Raw genomic sequence first — 18,137 nt, forward strand, 5'->3', positions numbered from 1 at the left:
CAAATGAAATGCCATTTTAACAGAGTAATAATTTGTTACAGTTACACAACTCATGATTGCTTATATGATTTTATTTAGCCTACTTCTTAAAATAAAATAACAGTACCACTGTGACTGACTCTGTTTTGTTTATCCACCTAAATTCTGTTTTTTTTCATTTTTATTTTTCTGAATTCTGCGTTTAGCAATGTGTTCCATTGGATCAGATCGCTGATTTGTTAGTTTTATTAGATCAGGTCATGGAAATAGGGAAATTGTAAAGTATACATTTGCTTGCCTTTATTTTTTTAAAGGTAGCAGTACCCATGCCACCCTTGCTCCCCCTTTTTAACAGTGTGTGTGCTGATGTTCCCAGATTACATTAGGCTGTGAGATAACAGCCTACTATTTTTAAGGTTCTGATTGTTGATAAATGCAGTATGCGTTTGACCGGATTACTTACATTCCCGAACATAAAGACTTGGTCCATTATACCATAGACCGTAAACATTAAGGTCCATACAGATCACGGACTGTTGCACTAAAAGTAAATAGGTGTGTGTGTGTGTGTGTGTGTGTGTGTGTACGCGCGCGCGTCGGCTCGCGCCTGCAACATGCAGACAGAAGAGGAGCAGCAGCGCGAGGCTGCAGGTAGGCGACACCAGACGCGCGTATATCTCATCACATGTTTATAAAAACAACTGGTATTTTTAACACCCACGTTGAGACAAATCCGCACGATATTTTGTGCACAGTTGATTATATTTTCATTGTAAAACTCCGTGATTCCGCATCGCAGACATTATATATGGGACCTAAAATAACACATTAAAACCTAAAGTATTTTCGAGTCATTAGGCTCAAGTCCAAGTGAAGTCACAAATCATCATGGCGTTAAAGTCCAAGTCGAGTTGCAAGTCTTTCATGATTTTGTCAAGTCCAGTCCAAAATCATCAAATCTGTGACTCGAGTCCACACCTCTGATTGCGCTCATTAGGCCACTGTACCCTAATAATAATAATTATCATTATTATTCAACCCAATATGCTTTATGTTTTTATCTCACCTATAGGCCTTTTTCATGGCCTTTTTGTGTTACTCTTTTTGTATTGTGCCCTAATGTTGGAGCAACCTGGCCCAAAAAAATCCTTCAGTATTAGCCAATAAACTTACATTTGCTCTGATTTAATTTTGTTCAGTATAAAACTTATCTTTTTTTTTTTTTACTATGGATTTAATAAGATGTTCTTCGGTTTATTTCAGGTAGCCTAAATCCTGTGTAACCTAAATGTGGGCTATACGGAGGATCCGTTGCCTCTTGTAAATCGCCCAAGTGTACAAATTCACTACCTCTAATAGTTACTTAAATTGAGTTATCATAACGATTAGAGCTGAAATAAAAAAAATAGCAAAAACGGAAAAGGGTGTGTGAGAGAGATCCGTCTGCTCCCGAAAATTCAAACGCTTATCCATATCAAAACGGATCAAGAAAATACTGTGCTCTCTAATCTCGTGGTCACGTTGTTAAACATTAGGCTTACATGAAATGAAATGCAGAAATCGTGTGAAAACGGCCGTGTAGGCTTTAAAACAAATAAAACACCTGGCCTCATATGTCATTAGTTTCTGTCGGAAAGACGGATAAAGAATGAATAGGCCTAAATTTAAAGTAAAAAAAAATGTTTTAAAACCACGGTGGTTCATAGGATATTGTTTTCAGTCATCTGACAGAAACATTCAAGATAATGTTTTGTTTTTTTCCCATATCATCAACATTTCTATATTACAAGGAACTTTTTTTGTCGGATGGGCTTTAGAATTGGTAAGTTTTTCCTTCAAATCTTTTTGTGTCTCTGTGTGTTTATTTTTCAGCAAAGGCCTACAGTGAATGAATGAATGACGGCAGAGGGAAGGCTCCTTACCTCATCACCTCCTGACTCCGCCTCCTACCTCTTTGCACGTGTGTAAATATACACAAAAACACACACACAGCTTGAAGAGAAAAGAGGGCTACTCCTCCTCAGTCCTCCACTCCTTTCTCTCCATTTACTGAGAAAGCACTAAGCGGATGCCCCTCTGTTCTTGCATGGACTCTTGATGGAAACGGTAAAGGCACTGCTGAACAACATTTCACTTTTTCTTTATTTCTTACTCTTGCTCTGCTGCAGGGAAACATTTCCTCTGTTTCATGACCTTCTGTTGGACATTCCAGAGCAGCTTTGTTGTGTTGTGCACAACTGATGGACAAGAATCAAACCAGAGAGAACTTTGAAAAAGGTGGAACTTTCTTACAAAGACTTTTCAGATACTGAAGCATCCAATTGTTGGCTGCTTTGGTTTTGGGTCAGTCAGAAAGCTATAGGGAGAATTATTTACACAGAGCCTAACTGGTCCTAGTTTTTCTCCCGCCGACAAAATGGGTTCAGATGTACGTGACCTAAACTCTCTGCTGCCCCCGCTTCCTACGGGCCATAGCCCCAGCTGCCCTGCCCTGCCCGTCAGCTCAGCCCCTCAATGGGCTCCTGTCCTGGATTTCCATACCGCTGGATCTCCTTATCCTCCCCTTGCAGCCACCCACACCTCCCTAGGACAACACTCCTTCATCAAGCAGGAGCCCACCTGGGGTGCTAACACTGACCCCCACCACCATGACGCTGACCCTCACTGCGGCCTCAGCGCCTTCACTGTCCATTTCTCTGGGCAGTTCACAGGGACTGGGGCATGTAGGTATGGAACATTTGGGGCGCAACTACCTCCGCCACCACCCACTCAACCCCCATCTGTGGCTGCCCCACACCACCACCACCACCACCAGCCACCCAGCAGGATGTTCAGCAACCCACCGCACCTGACCAACTGCATGGACACACAGCAAGCAGTCCGCAACCAGACAGGTAGGACTAGAGGGGCAAGACAAGTGGGTGACATTGTGTATTTGGGATTTTATTTCACTATAGATGTCATTGCAGGTCAATCACAAAGTATCATAATCAATTGTCCCAGTGTCTTTATAGCACACCACTCAAATCTCTCTAATATAATATCTGCAATCAGCTCTTCATATCCTCCTTTTCTGAAAGTTTAATAATCTGTCAGAAATGTCAGGAAAAAAACTTTTCTTTTAATGGAAATAAATAAAATTGAAAGGTTTAAATTTATTCACAAATTTGGTCCACTGAGCCTTATGGCTTAACTCTGAGACAGGGTTTTAAGTGTATTTAATTCACAGAAATATTTGTCTTTAAATACTACATATAAAAACACTGTAATTCCCTGGAATGACTTTACATAATTATGAATTAGAGTTTCAATCATTTTGCTGTGTGTGTAAATGCATGGCGAAGTTCAAAAGATCACACCAAACAAGGGCAAATAATTAGTCTAAACAATCACAGGAAGTCATATCATAAACATGTTTTGACTCTAGTCACTTTGACATATTAGTTTTGTTTTTTAGGTTTCCTGGGGTTTCCATCGTTTATTTATTTCTAAATATAATTGTGTACTACACACTTTAAAAATCTTCATGCATTTATTTTATTCATTTATTTTGTACTTGCTTTTGAAATTTACATTTTGCAGTGCTATGTTGAAAAGTAATTTGTTGATATAAATGTAAAATATCTAATGCCAGAATGTCACTTTCAAAACTCTTCTACTTCCAGTCCACAGTCCTGATGTCAAACCCTTTATAATGACAAATGGAAACATTCATTCAGAGAAAAACATCAATTCTAAAAGCCTTACTTGAAAATTGTTTCCCTTTGTTAAACACATTGCAATACGGTCCAGTATGGCCCCTTAAGGTTGATTTAAGTTTAGTTTATTAGGATCCCAGTGAGCTGCAGCATTACTCTAGCCACTGTTGCTTTCACTTTCTTATCTGTAATTAAAAAAAAAATAACTTCATTAGTTTGTGTCTTCCAATTCATTTTAAATGTAATTGTTAAAACTTTAAATTGACCTATACATTGCATGATAGAGAGGATGTTGAAGACAAAAAAGATGATCTGAATCAACATTTTATTCTGTGAAGTTGAAATTAAATTATGTAGATTTCAATTGTTCACACTTTAATTCTTATCTGCTATTATAATTATAATCATTTAAGCACACAGACTAGTCACTAATAATTACACAATCAATACATGAATTACTTTAAACCTAATCCATATTTTGAAAAAACCTTGGCCTTGTGTTTTATTCTAATCCCAAATGTTTTTCATGTCACATTTTGAATCTGTAAGTGGTTACCAAGCAGATAAATATGAATAACTATGTTATCATATGCATGTTGAGAAGCCTCCTAATGATATAATTATTTTTTTGTTCCAATATGTTCATATATTAAAAAACTATACTCACACATTTAAAAGAATCATCTTTTAATTTTACAAGTTCATTAAAAGGTTAAAGCTGAAACTGGGATTCTACTTTAGAATCACATCCTGCCTCTCTTTTGAGTCTAAGAAGAGGCTGGTTGCTGACACTTTGATGTCTGTGTTGGATTACGGTGATGTTTTATACACGCTCTGGACACTGTGTATCATCACTCATCACTGTTTGTTGTATGAACGTGTTGGATGGACTTCTCTGACCCTACGTAGACTTAAACATTGGCCTATTTTAGGTCTGCTTCCTTCATACCTTCTGACCTTCATCAGTCAGAAGAATACAGGGATTTATAATGATCTCAGGACCTTTTCTTACTGTTTCAGTCAGAACTGAACTGGGGGAAAGGTCCTTTAAGTTTTCTGTTCCCTTTACTTGGTAAGAATTACAAAAAGAGCTGAAACTTAACAAACTTCTCTCATTGGACGCTTTTAAGAGGAACTTATATAACTTGTAGGAGGACACATCTGGCAGTAGATGTTCTTCCTGATGTTTTTGTGGATGATTTTTGACAAACATTTTGCTGTTCGGATTTGTTATTTGTGTCTTTTAATGTCTAATGTATTTTTGTATTTGTATGATTGGCTGCTTGTTGTCCGTGTGAAACTTTGTTATTGTGCTGCTGCCTGTCTTGGCCAGGACACTCTTGAAAAAGAGATTTTTAATCTCAATGAGTTTTCTTTCCTGGTTAAATAAAGGTTAAATAAAAAATAAAATAAATTATTCATAACAGCATAACAACGACCAAGCACTGCTGTTTTATGATAGTAAAGTGTATGAATAAAGTCCATGTGAAATGTTTCACACATGAAGAAATTACACAAAATAAAGTTTTTACATTTAAATACAATTCCATAAATTTAAATCTCTAAATATTTGTAAATAATTTCATTTAAAAGTTTGTGAGATCTTTCATTTTTTGTCAACTTTGACAGACCCTGTTGGCAGATCGTCATGTCCGATCTGTTTTTTGTTCCTGTTATGTACATGCGTGAATATTCTCTAAATATTTTTTTAATCTGACAAATGTATTATTAACTTTGTTGTGGAAAAGTAAACAAAAGAACTTCTGGTTTGCTTTAAAATAACTATAATGTATCCAACTGCTGATGGCCTTGAATGCTTTTGTAGGACAGATGCATCAGTATTTTCATACTTTGGGATTTCCTTCTCAGTACTATAAGGCAACAAAAGTGACATCCTTAAAACACACCCACACACACACACACCTACGCACCCACACACACACACACACACACACACACACACACACACACACACCTACGCACCCACACACACACACACACACACACACACACACACACACACACACACACACACACACACACACACACACACACACACACACACACACACACACTCACTCACATAGGAGTCATACAGAGGTGACAGGAAGATATATATTGGATTTTTTTCTCTTTGTCCTTTCTCAACATTCTCAACATACTAAACATACAATCTACCTTTTAATTAATGAAGGCCTGTGGGAGTCTGCGTTAATGACTGTGTGTGTGTGTGTGTGTGTGTGTGTGTGTGTGGGTGATTTATGTGACTGTGTGGTGCCCTTTAGGTCACCAAGCTTGTGCTTTGTTGGTCTTAGTCATCTTGTATTAAGAATGTAATGTTTTATTATTTTCAGTTCAGAAGACTATGATCTCAGTCATCTCTCTAGACTAACAATTGTTTTTTCTCGGCTAGAGAAAGATTTGAAATGTGTTCTTCTAAGGGGATTAGACCCAAACATGATGCAGTATGTAATCAAAGGGGAAGGCTTTCTGATGATTTAGATTGGAGGTAAATGGTGTGGAGGAGTGTTGCGCTGGTAGGCCCATGCAAAGAGGCCTAAATCCTTGAGAGCGGGTGGCCTGCAGGGTTCGAATCCGACCTGTGGTTCCTTGCCCACATGTCGAATGAGAAGAAAAGGATAGCCGACAGCAGCAGGATGATTGGTTGACAAGAGCTAAAACTTGGTTGTTGGTACGAAATAAAATAAATGCCCAGAAACAGTTTATCACCTTGGCTGCAAGAAGAGAAAGAAAGGGAGACAGAGATATGTGTGGCTGCATCCTGTGTCTCTTGACTTTCCTTGATCTTTGCTTGAACCAGAAGTAGTCCTGGACCTGCCATCAGAAGTGCTATCCCTGTGCTTTTAGTGCTGCTGGAGGAGACTGTCACATCACTTTAAACTAGTTTCCTTGATTCTTCTCTATCTTCAATTCCTTTATCTATGCATCTCATGTGGGAGGGACTTAGACTTAAGGAAAAGACGCAATGCGGGAGCATAGACGAAACTTAAGAGGTATGAGCCATAGAAAGGGAGCAATATGAATGACTTACTGAATGAATGAAACAATCTTCCTGATGAAGTTCATGAATGTTTAAAAACTCTATTTCAATTCTCTATTGCATTTCATGTTCTGACAATATATTTGGGCACTATAGCACAAAATCAACAGCAGACAAATAATGAGTATTACTGTTAAGGTTAGTATGTAGACCCAAAAGCAGACACGGCAGCATTGAAGGGTTTGAGGTTTTATTGCAGGGCTTGTTATTGGTGGAGAGCCGACTGGCTGGCTGGTGAAGACTGAGTGGAGGAGACTTTGGAGCTTATCTGGTTCAGTAGGCAGACAGAGAATGAGTTTAATGACACCGGCAAAAATCTGGACAACAAGAGAGAAAATCTGTTAGAACTCGTGGAAAAAACACATTTGGAATAAACTCTAACAAAGTGTGGCCGATCATAACTACCACGTCAGTAGACTGAATAATCTGATGATGAGGTGATTTGAAGCCAGGGTTTTTTTAGTAAGGCAGATGAGAAGACGAGTTTGCAGGTGTGAGTAGTCACCAGGTGTTTGATTGAGGAAGCCCCGCCCTCCAGAGACACACACACACAGACACACACACAGACACACACAGACATACAAAGGGGGAGGAGACACAAGGGAACCGCGGAAACAGGATCACAGCCAGCCGTGACAATTATTTGTCCAAGGTAAAAAAGGCCCTGAACAGGGAGTCATTACAACCAGATGCAATATTAGACTGTGTATTGTACATTATTTATTTACTTACATTTGAAATAAAAGTGCATTCAGATCAAATTTAAGGGATTGTGGTCAAAATGGGCCCGGTACTGTACATTGGTTTACCAGCGTTGCTTTGATTAGGCCTACCTCGTCATCTCTACTGTTTTGTGAGTGGATTTTTATGGATCAATGAGTGAGTTTGACATTCTTTGTTCATTCATTTAGATATGTCTTATTTGTTTTAAGTAAAATTAAAGTGAGAGCAATAGCTAGAATAAAAGCTTTTTTTTTTCCATTTGTGGAAATAAAACATATTTGTCCACTGACAAGCTGTAACTGTTAACGAGAGGAGGACATGGGTAAAATGGACATCAAAATCTCAGTCTGTCGCCCCCCCAGCCTGACTCACTGGACAAACAAAATGTATTATGCCCCTCAAAAACAGTACAAAGCAAAATGTCATTTTACCTTAACTTTCTTTATTTACAAAAACTAATCATATGTAATTTTTAAACTTTAATCCGAAATAATTGTTAATTGTTATTCTGATACGCACACGAGTACAAAGTAATAACAAGCTGAAACAAGTATAGGAGCTAGACCCTTGTGTCTGTCTGTCAAAAGTGACTCTTACATAAAAATAAACCGAGCAATTCAAAATGCCTTTCAAACACAAAAGCGGAAGTCAAAAATGACAGGAGAGAAAGGAAAGGTTTCAAAGCTCCTTAAATAAGACTCTTTTGGTTTCACAAACAGTTGCCAGACCACAGCTCCAAGTAGCAATACAGCTGTTCAGCCCGTGGCGCAACAGCCATGCAGCAGGTAACTTTAGGAGGATTGAAGCTAGCTAACGTTAGCCCTGAATAATTGTGTGTTTGAGTTCACTGTAACTAGCGTGCACTAGGGCCCTTCAAAATAGCTGGCACTGGGTCTTGTTGGGACTACCTTACGCCACTGCACAGGTTATCATGCTTTGCGAATAACAACATAGCGTTATATAAAACCTCTGAAAACTGAAATGAGGAAGAAACTGGTGGAGTTGTGTAGAGAGTAAGAATGCCTCATTGTACCAGGTTGGAGTGGAGAAGGCATAAAAGGTAGCCAGAGATTACAGCGGAGATTAACAATAGAGTTCATAACTTCGGTTAGGTCCGGGGGTGTCACTGGGTGATCCCCCATGACAACCAGGGATCTCCCCAGTGAGAATTAATGAATAACAATACAATTAACCAATTTAGGGAACTTACATGCTTCATATGTAAGGCTTTTAATAAGGCAGTTTTTTCTTACCACTGTAACTTTTGCTGCTTTGCTAAAGTGCTCATGATGGATAGGCCGGATCTTTGTAACATAACAATGAGTAAGGTCTTTTACCTGCTTTTTGTAAAGTGTCTTGAGATAACACTTGTTATGAGTTGACGCTATACAAAATAAATTGAATTGAATTGAATTGAATATGCTGTTCAGTCACTACCAGTCCAGGCCAGAAAGAAAGAATTACAGCAGATCACAGAGGGCCCTCTAAACTGTCCTTATTGCTGTTTGGTTAAATTACCAAATTGCACCTTATACAGTGCTGCCACCTACTGTTGGAAATGGGAACTCAGAATTGCCACCCCCATAACAGCCGTTATGTAAGGTCCATGGACACATCTCTTGACTTACTCATATGGTAACGCTGGAAGTGGAAATAGCCAGGCGCATCCATTGACTGTAACTTCAGAAGATCTAATACCAAGAAGATTGTGGAAGTTGTGGATCTACCGTCATCACTGCCGAGTCCAGGGCCAAGTTGTCAGCTGGTCTTTACCTGTAAGGTGAATAGATAGTTCCTGATAGACCAAGGATTACCAATGATAGGATTTCTTATTGGGTGTAGTGACGTGGAAAGAGGTGGTCAGGCAAAAACAAATAGAAGAAGAATATTATAATAATAATAATGACAAGAGATATTGGATTATGTTTGAGAAGTAAAGAGTTCATAAATGATGCAAATGTGACTTGTTGCAAGTAGAAGCCTACTAAGCCATTAAAGTAACTTTAACTTCAACGAAAAACATTTAAAGTGACAGGAGTAGTCCTGTCACTTTACACACACACATATGTATAGCCTATATATTATATACTGTATATACATATATATATATATATATATATATATATATATATATATATATATATGTGTGTGTGTACATGCTTGCCTGCCGTTCTTTCGCTATATGCGGAAGTTAAATTTTTTAAAACTTTGGCGTAGCCCTCTCTGACATCACCACTGAACCTCCAATAGGAGGGAAGATCAGATCACAACAAACAGTGTCCCACTTTCCTGAGCTCTAGTTTACAGACCTACCGGCCCTTCGAAGAGAAATATCTTGTTTGAAAAGAAATGTCCCAGCAGTTTGGGCGTACCAGGTGTGTTTTAAACAGCAGCAGAAAAGTGTCGTGCTTGTGAAGCGGTCGTTCTAGAGCTGCAGCTCCTGTATGAGCCTAAACTCCCAAATCCTGTCATGCCCTGAGAATTTAATGAACAGACTCCCCCTCCTTCTGTGCTGCTCGTCTCTTCCTCTTCATCAGTAGAAAGATCAGAGTTTTCTACTTATTAGTGTTCAGAAACAAATACTGCACGTCCACAAAAGTAGCTATTTTCTAAACCATTCTTCAGGTCACCTAGCAACGGTCGCACTTGCTTTTTGGTCATGTGTGCACTCCCCTTCTGCTCTGCGGCCTCCGGGGCAAGCTCAGTGCGCACCACGCCCTAACTGAAAGGCCCTTCAATAGGTAGTTCATTTTTGGAAGAATTATCATTTAACGGTTGCTATTCTGTCTATGATGGATTGTGGGAGTTTCATCCAGAGATGGATATTGTCATTTATCGTTTTCAGTAGTGGAGTGAAGTTGAGACTGATCAACTCTTGCTAGCCTGGGGGTTACCTTACCCTAAACAATACCCTGTGCATAAAGGAACGGTTGGACCTGAGCAAAACTCCTGTTGAAGATCCCTCTCGACTCCTGCGGACAGATAAGACTAAAACCAAGAGTGCAGAATCACATCAGCTTGAGAGAAAGACAGAGAGAGAGAGAAGGCCCACTGTCCGCACACCCCTCTTGTTAATGCATCTTGCTCCAATCAAAACTGAAGCTTCTAAAGGCTTCGTTTTAATAATGTTAATGTACAGCTGATTCTGTGCTGGACTCCTATAAATAACGGGATATCGAGTGGAACTTTTCAAAATGAGAGACGTAGGCCTACTCATGGTGTTTGTGTCTGTGCGCGTTCCTGGATAAATTGAGCAGATTAAAGTTGTTTGTTGCAAAAACTAGATTAATTTAGTGGGGAAAACACATTTGATATAAATACAAACCTAATATTAAAATATACTCTATGATAAGAGTAAGAAAAAAAACAGTATGTTGATTCTGTGTGTAGGGAGGGGTTAGTGCTCCATGTTTAGAGGCTTCAGTCCTTGTTGCACTAATCGCAGGATGAACTCCCAATCCTGATACTGTTTCATATCAAACTGCACTCTGCCCACATTTCCTGTCTCTCTAGAGCTACCCGAAATAAAAGCGAAAGCCCAAACAGAGATCTAAAAAGAAAATAATTTATAAGTCGATACTATTCAGCAGCAGTTACTTTATAATGAATCAGATCATGTCTTTATATAAATATACATTATATCTTTAACTTTTTTTTATAATTGTTGTGATTAGAGTCTGTCAAAGAATCAGTGAATGAAAAAATCCAGAATTGTATCATTGTACATCATGATGCACATGAGTGTTCAGGGTTCTCTTTGATATTACTTGTCTTGTTTTTGTTTGTCCTTCAGGTTACAGTGCAGTTGCATTCGATGGAGCTGGTAATTACAGTCAAATTCCTACATACCAGGGCTCCCAGTTCTCCAACCACTCCTTTAAACATGAAGACACTTTAACCCAGCAAAGCACTATGGGTAAGTGTATGTTTTTGTGTGTGGGGGTGTGTGTTTGTGTTTGTGTTTAGTGATTGAATTTGGTCTATGCAACGTTAGGTTATGTAAAATAACAAACTGGTAAACAAAGATATTATGTAAGATATTCTGTTCAATCATCAGTTGCTAGATCAATAAATTAACATTAACTTTAGTAGCCCTCACACTTTATATCCGGTTAGCTTTTTCTGCAAATAAGTGTGACTGCTGATTCAAGCTAGTGGATTTTGTATTAACTGATTTTTTATTAAAGCAGTTTCAAATTTATATATTTACAATTACATAAATGGCTTTTACGTATTTATTAAACAGTAATGGACATCAGAAAGTGAACTCTTGAGTTTCATGATCTCTTCTCCCTGGGTTAAAAATGCAACATAATATTTCACTAAAGTATAACAGATCCTGACTGATGTAGCCTTGTGTGTTTACTGAAGAAATCAGTAAAGCAATCTGAATTATTTTGTGTATTTTGGTCATGTTAATACTCCTTCTTTCAGGAGGAACAAATGTAGATCTCTCAGTGTATTTAGAGCTGAGTGTGTGACTGCACAGCTATGTCTGTATGGTGGATTTTGAATTGTATTATTTTGCATGGATGTCTGCTTATGACAAAACAAAATGTTTATATTTTTGCTTGGATATGATACAGTTCCATTAAATGACCCTCCCTGCGTGCGTGCGTGTGTAAATACAATACACAGGTGAGCAGCAGTATTCTATTCCTCCTCCGGTCTATGGATGCCACACACCTTCAGACAGCTGTTCAGGCAGCCAGGCTCTTCTGCTGAGAAACCCTTACAACAGGTAACACCAACATACAGGTTCCTATCTGATGTTTTTCTTTTCCTCTGGGTCCCTCAGTCCTTCCAGTTGTTATCTTGTTATAATGAGTTTTTGTATTTTACATACAAAATGAGCAGATTGTTAATGTGAGGATTAGTCAATTAAGTTTAAATATGCAGATTAGTATATTTCCAGTTCATTTGTTCATTTGTCCTGACAAAAGGACAAATGATGATGTCCTTCTTTTCTCCGTTATTAAACTCCGCTGATGTTGATAAGTTTCATTGAAGTCTGATCCGCTGCAGCGTCTAATCAATGAGTGATATTCAATAAGGAGGCGTCCATGTCAGTAAAAAGACCTCCGCAAAGTCAGCTCTCGTGTATGCTCGCTCATCGCTCCTCGGATCTCCCTCCTCTCTCCTCTCTCCTCCCTCCCTTCTCCCTCCTCTCTCCTCCCTCCTCTCTCCTCTCTCCTCCCTCCCTTCTCCCTCCTCTCTCCTCCCTTCTCTCTCCTCTCTCCTCTCTCCTCTCTCCTCCCTTCTCTCTCCTCTCTCCTCCCTCCCTTCTCCCTCCTCTCTCCTCCCTTCTCTCTCCTCCCTTCTCTCTCCTCCCTTCTCTCTCCTCTCTCCTCCCTCCTCTCTCCTCTCTCCTCCCTCCCTTCTTCCTCCTCTCTCCTCCCTTCTCTCTCCTCTCTCCTCCCTCATCCCTCCTCTCTCCTCCCTTCTCCCTCCTCCCTCCTCTCTCCTCTCTCCTCCCTCCCTTCTCCCTCCTCTCTCCTCCCTTCTCTCTCCTCTCTCCTCCCTTCTCTCTCCTCCCTTCTCTCTCCTCTCCCCTGTCTCCTCTCTCCTCCTTTCAGTTATAAGAGCTTTGGGACGCTCCTTAACATGGCGGATCTAGAACCACTTACAGTTCGGCTGAGGAGCGAGGACCGAGAAGACAGCATTTAAGGGCTGTACACTCGTGGTCTTTCAAGCGCCTCAGAGACACAGATCGTGCAGACTCCAAGCTTAACTCGGCCTGTTGAGACAATAGACCACGTCAGAAGGCGTCTTTGTTGAGTGTCCGCCATCTTACGGGCGACGTGACCACATGTGGGTACGCCGCCATCTTGTCCTCGCTCTCTCTCATCTACACGCTCACACACACAGGGTCTTTTTCAAACCGGCCACTAAACCCTCTCCCTACCCACTACCCCTCCGTTTGTGCGTCCTCGCGGAGGGTCCGCCATATTAAGTCCGTCCCAAAACAACTAGTAGGGAGTGGTAGTGGGTTATAAAACCCTCCACCAGCGAGTCTGCACCGATGCCGACTTTCGGATCACGTGCAACGCCTATTGTGTCCGGTCGTCATGGAGGAAGCAACCTGTGAGTTCAAACACTGCTCCAACTAAGATAGACATTTAATATCATCATACAGACGTTAACAACTTCAAATGTGTAGAGGATCAAATATATGTATTTATTGTTAAGTGTTTTATGTTTACAGGGACTGTTGCAAACACAAAATCATATTAAATCATGTTGCAGACAACTTTTCGCTCTTAATATTTTTTTCTTATTTTTCTACTTTTGATGTCTTTGTGAAATCTCAATTCAACAACAAAAAATTCACTTTTTTGCTGCTCTGATGTTCAACAATAGTCTCCTTGTCTTTACATTAATTTAGGACACCCTGTTCTATGAAATTACAATAAATTAACTTGGGTTAATCTAATAGTTTTGTTATCAGTCTACACTAATATAACTGAAGAAGAAGAATAATCTAGGCTACATAAATATTTTTACAGAATGCATTCGCTACAAAAAAAGCTGTTCCCGTAAGATACCGCTGAGTAACCATGGTAACACACAGTTCCTGTTTCCACCTGAGAGAGGGAAGTTTTTCCCAAAGCCTGCTGCTGTATTTCTACCCTACACCTTGATGAAGGAGACTTCACTCAGCTGAGAGTGTCACTTCTAATGGAGTGCACTCCGTCACGGAGGGGGAGGGTGTAGGGTTTGATTTCAAAAAGGGCCACACACACACACACACACACACACACACACACACACACACACACACACACACACACACACACACACACACACACACACACACACACACACACACACAATAAAAGGGCATAATATGACCCCTTTAACCTTTTTTTTACTGCTTTGAATTACCATTTTACCTGGTCACACCACCTGACAACATTAGTTGTAATGTGGAAAAATGCTGAATAAATTGTTCGTATTATCATAATCTCTGAAATTGTAGTACGAGAAACAGAAGGGTGCCAGGTGTACCACATAATTAAGTGAATATCAAGAAAAACATCGTATGACTTGACTTGTGACTTGCTTGATCTGAGCAATGACTTGACTTGCTTGATTCTCACCGCAGGGACTTGTGACTTGCTAGAGACTTGAAGGTTGAGACATGCTTGTGACTTGTACATGTGTGACTTACTCCCATGTCTGAGTATTACTTACACTGTAGCCATAGATCTATCATATTCATTGTTGTTGTTGATGCTGCTCTTTTTGTACCGACCTTTCTTCCTGCATCTCCCTCTATCCCATTTTTTCACACCCAGCACACTTTGGCAGATGGCTGTCCATCATTTGCTCAAGGGATCTGCCTCTTAAAAGGAAGTTTTTCTTTGCCACTGTAACTCTGCTAAATGTTGCTTAGTGCTGTGCTCATGATGGATTAATGTTGGGTCGTGGGGTCTAGATAATATAACAGTTAGTAAGGTCCTTTACCTGCTCTTTGTAAACATAATATAACAATTAGTAAGGTCTTTTACCGGCTCTTGCAAGTGTATTGAAATAACATTTGTTATAAATTGGCGCTATACGGAGAAAGATTGATTGAATGCTGACATGGGGACAAGACTAAGGGGAGTGATAAGATGCAGGTAGAACACAGCAGGTAATCACAGACACCGGAAAGTGTAGGAAGAGACGGACTATGCAGTTCATATGACATAAATGTCTCATCGCCCTCCACCATCACAGAGTGAGAATCGGTGCAGGGACAAACCTGGACTTGAGTGCCTTGAATGCAGATTCTGCTTGAGGAGTTCAGAGGAATAGAATGTGGGGCTAGGTCAGAGCATGCAGAGGACAGTCTGAAACTTGCCTGCAAATGCATTGATACATTTTGCAAGCAAGGCATATGATTGGTGGAGTTCTGTGTCTTATCAACTGAAATTAAAAGAATGGTCCCATGGCACTGGTACTTTTACGTTGCGAAATCAGGTGTGAAATTGTGTGTGATTGCCTGTGCCTCCTGTTACATGGAGTCATAGCAGACACCAGGTACATAGTTTTTAAATAGATCAGTGTCCTTGTTTTCACCAGCTAATGTTCTACTTATATTGTAGCAGCCTGTCAGTGGTTGTAGTTTTATCTGTAACATTAACTGTATACAGATACACATAACAATACAATTTTACCTGCAGGTAGCTTAAAACGGTGAGCATAGACAATAGCAGGGCCTCAGGCTGTGAGGGGAAGAAATGTCATTTAAAAAAAAAATGCATGTAGGAATTTGTTGTGGATGGGCTTGTTTAAGTTTGAGTCAATGGAGTTCATCTAAGTATGGTATGTGAGTAACACAGCTCTCGCTCTCAACCCAACAGACATAGCCAATCAGAAACGAGTTTTGGCAACACTCGAACTGTGTGATGTATGCAGTATGTTATGTTATGCGCGCCATCTACATTATCCGCCCAAATTTTCGGCATTTAAGACCAATGAACTAGTAGGGAAGATCTCAATCACTCTGCAGCCCTCATACATGTCGCTTGTCTCCACACTCTTTAAGAGAGAGAGGTCCACTGTTAGGTCTTTGAAGGCAAAACACAAACTTCAAATGCCGTTATTATTTTCCTGTTGTGTATCAAACTGTCCCGACCTTTATTAAAACATTGCTGACTGCAAAAAAAGTCACTTCACAAATGCAACTAGCACCCACCTGGTGGGGTGTGGCCTTGCTTTGCAGTCAAAACGGGTGGGTCCTCGCTACGGACTGTGGAATGGGACGGATGTCCGACGCCTCCCCAACACTGTTCTCATTGGATAGCCCCAAACAGCATATAATGTCCAGCAGAATTTAAAAAAGGCCTAGGCTACGTAGCGTTGTTCACTTGTCGCCTGTATAAACGTTTATAAATATAGGTAGCCTTTTTAAGGCTACAGCTACAAATGAAAAAGAAAGGTTGAAAAATTATGTTTTCTTGCGTGCTGTTGTTAAGGGTCATTAGACGTATGTTTCATTTGAGTACTATTACGATACATTCATTTCCTTAATTGTTGCATGTTTTTAAACCGACTGAGCCGTCAGATTAAAGAAATACCAACCAAAGTTGTCTTAATCCTAAATCTAAAAGGCCTATGAAATGATTTCCAGTCATAGCCCACTTATTTGCTTCTCAAAAACGTCTTCACGTTAGGTTAGAAAGATTAGCCATAATATGTTTAAGATTACTTTTCTTAATATGGAATATGAACACTTTAGATCTAATAACGTAAGCATTACATCTCTTAACTGTTAAAGTGGATATTTCTGTAAATCAATATTGTATTTACTTTTTCATTCAGAGTTTAACATAGTTATGAGGCCTGAAGTGCCAACCAAGTACCCATTTTTTCAAGATTCATCTACTGTTTATGATCTCATCTGGACTCAAATGGTCTTTCAAGGAAACAAGCTAGGCTTTCTCGCCAAACAGCCATGTTGTTCAAAGTTGGTCTCCACCTGCATCACAAAATCCTGAACACCATTTAACTATAGGCTACTCAGTTCTTAAGAATGATATCATTGTCATGCATTTTGTAATCGTATGTGCAGCATTGAATTTATACTATTAATTTCAATTTGTTTTACTATAAAGCAGACGATTTCCACTGAATTCTGGTTCCTGTTTGATGACCAGGTGGTCAATGTGTGTTAGTGACATGTATTTACTCGTCATTATAGAGTGACAATTTTACAAAACGTGATCAGTATCAGTGTTTGAAGTATTTAGGCTCAAAGTTTGTATGTGTGTTCTGTTTATTGTGGTAACTACAGATAAAAAAGCCCCAAGACAGATAAATCTTTGTTTAGATTCCCTTAATGGCGCTGGTGTCCATGATGAACAGTAGATGGAGACATGAAGGTTATTAGGACAAAAGATGTGTTCAGTTCAGTGTTTAGTTCTTTACTACTTTTTTGTGATCAAAAGTCACCTTTTGATATCCATCGAAGTAGACCACAGAGAGACCCATTTGATTCATCCTTGTTGCAGGTATTGGAAAACTCACAGAAAAAATAAATAAAATACAATAACCAAATAAAAACAAATAAATAATAATAATGAAAATTGACGAGACAAACATAAATGAAAATGAATAAACAAATGAACAAACAACATTGACAGGAATGAAAGTCGTTATGTGCATACCACATAGGTAAATAGGAAAAGCAGTATAACCTGTACAAGAGACAAAATCACTCACGCACACTGCTCAACTTGATAAATAAAAGGAAAGACAACAGCTGCTCACATCCAGGCCACCACCTAAGCGGCTGAAGAACCCCAGCACAGAAAGAAGTATGGTCAGAACATAAAATTTGGTATTTGATTACGCACAGGTTTGCCCTGACTCAGGGGGAGAAAAAAAAAAAAAAAAAAAAATATATATATATATATATATATATATATATATATATATATATATATATATGTGACATCATTTAAACACTGGTGGACACTTATACTAGCATTAGACTGAGTTTGAGAGGTTGCAGTAATAAAAATCATTCAGTACATTTGCAAGCTCTGTGTGTGATTTAAAACTGCCCATGTTGATCCCCCCATTTCATGTTTTTCATGCCATCCCACACTGTCCTCTATTTTATTCTTATATTGGAGCCTAGCCCTCTTGATTTCATATCTGGCCTCTTTCTTAGCTTCTGCTTTCTC

At 39.4% G+C, this 18,137-nt stretch overlaps 1 protein-coding gene across 2 annotated transcripts in view; it reads left to right on the top strand.

Annotated features, from left to right (window-relative positions):
• The first annotated feature begins 1,990 nt into the window (after nt 1–1,990).
• wt1a (WT1 transcription factor a) overlaps nt 1,991–18,137 on the top strand; it is a 33,131-nt gene continuing 16,984 nt past the window's right edge. For both annotated transcript variants that reach the window (XM_065957470.1, XM_065957469.1), the window contains exons 1-3: nt 1,991–2,873; nt 11,255–11,377; nt 12,100–12,202. In XM_065957470.1, the coding sequence (XP_065813542.1) occupies nt 2,396–2,873; nt 11,255–11,377; nt 12,100–12,202 (704 nt within the window). In that variant the 5' untranslated portion in view covers nt 1,991–2,395. The remainder of the gene's footprint in view (nt 2,874–11,254; nt 11,378–12,099; nt 12,203–18,137) is intronic.

This window comes from Labrus bergylta, chromosome 7 (assembly GCF_963930695.1).
Source record: "Labrus bergylta chromosome 7, fLabBer1.1, whole genome shotgun sequence".
Taxonomy (NCBI): domain Eukaryota; kingdom Metazoa; phylum Chordata; class Actinopteri; order Labriformes; family Labridae; genus Labrus; species Labrus bergylta.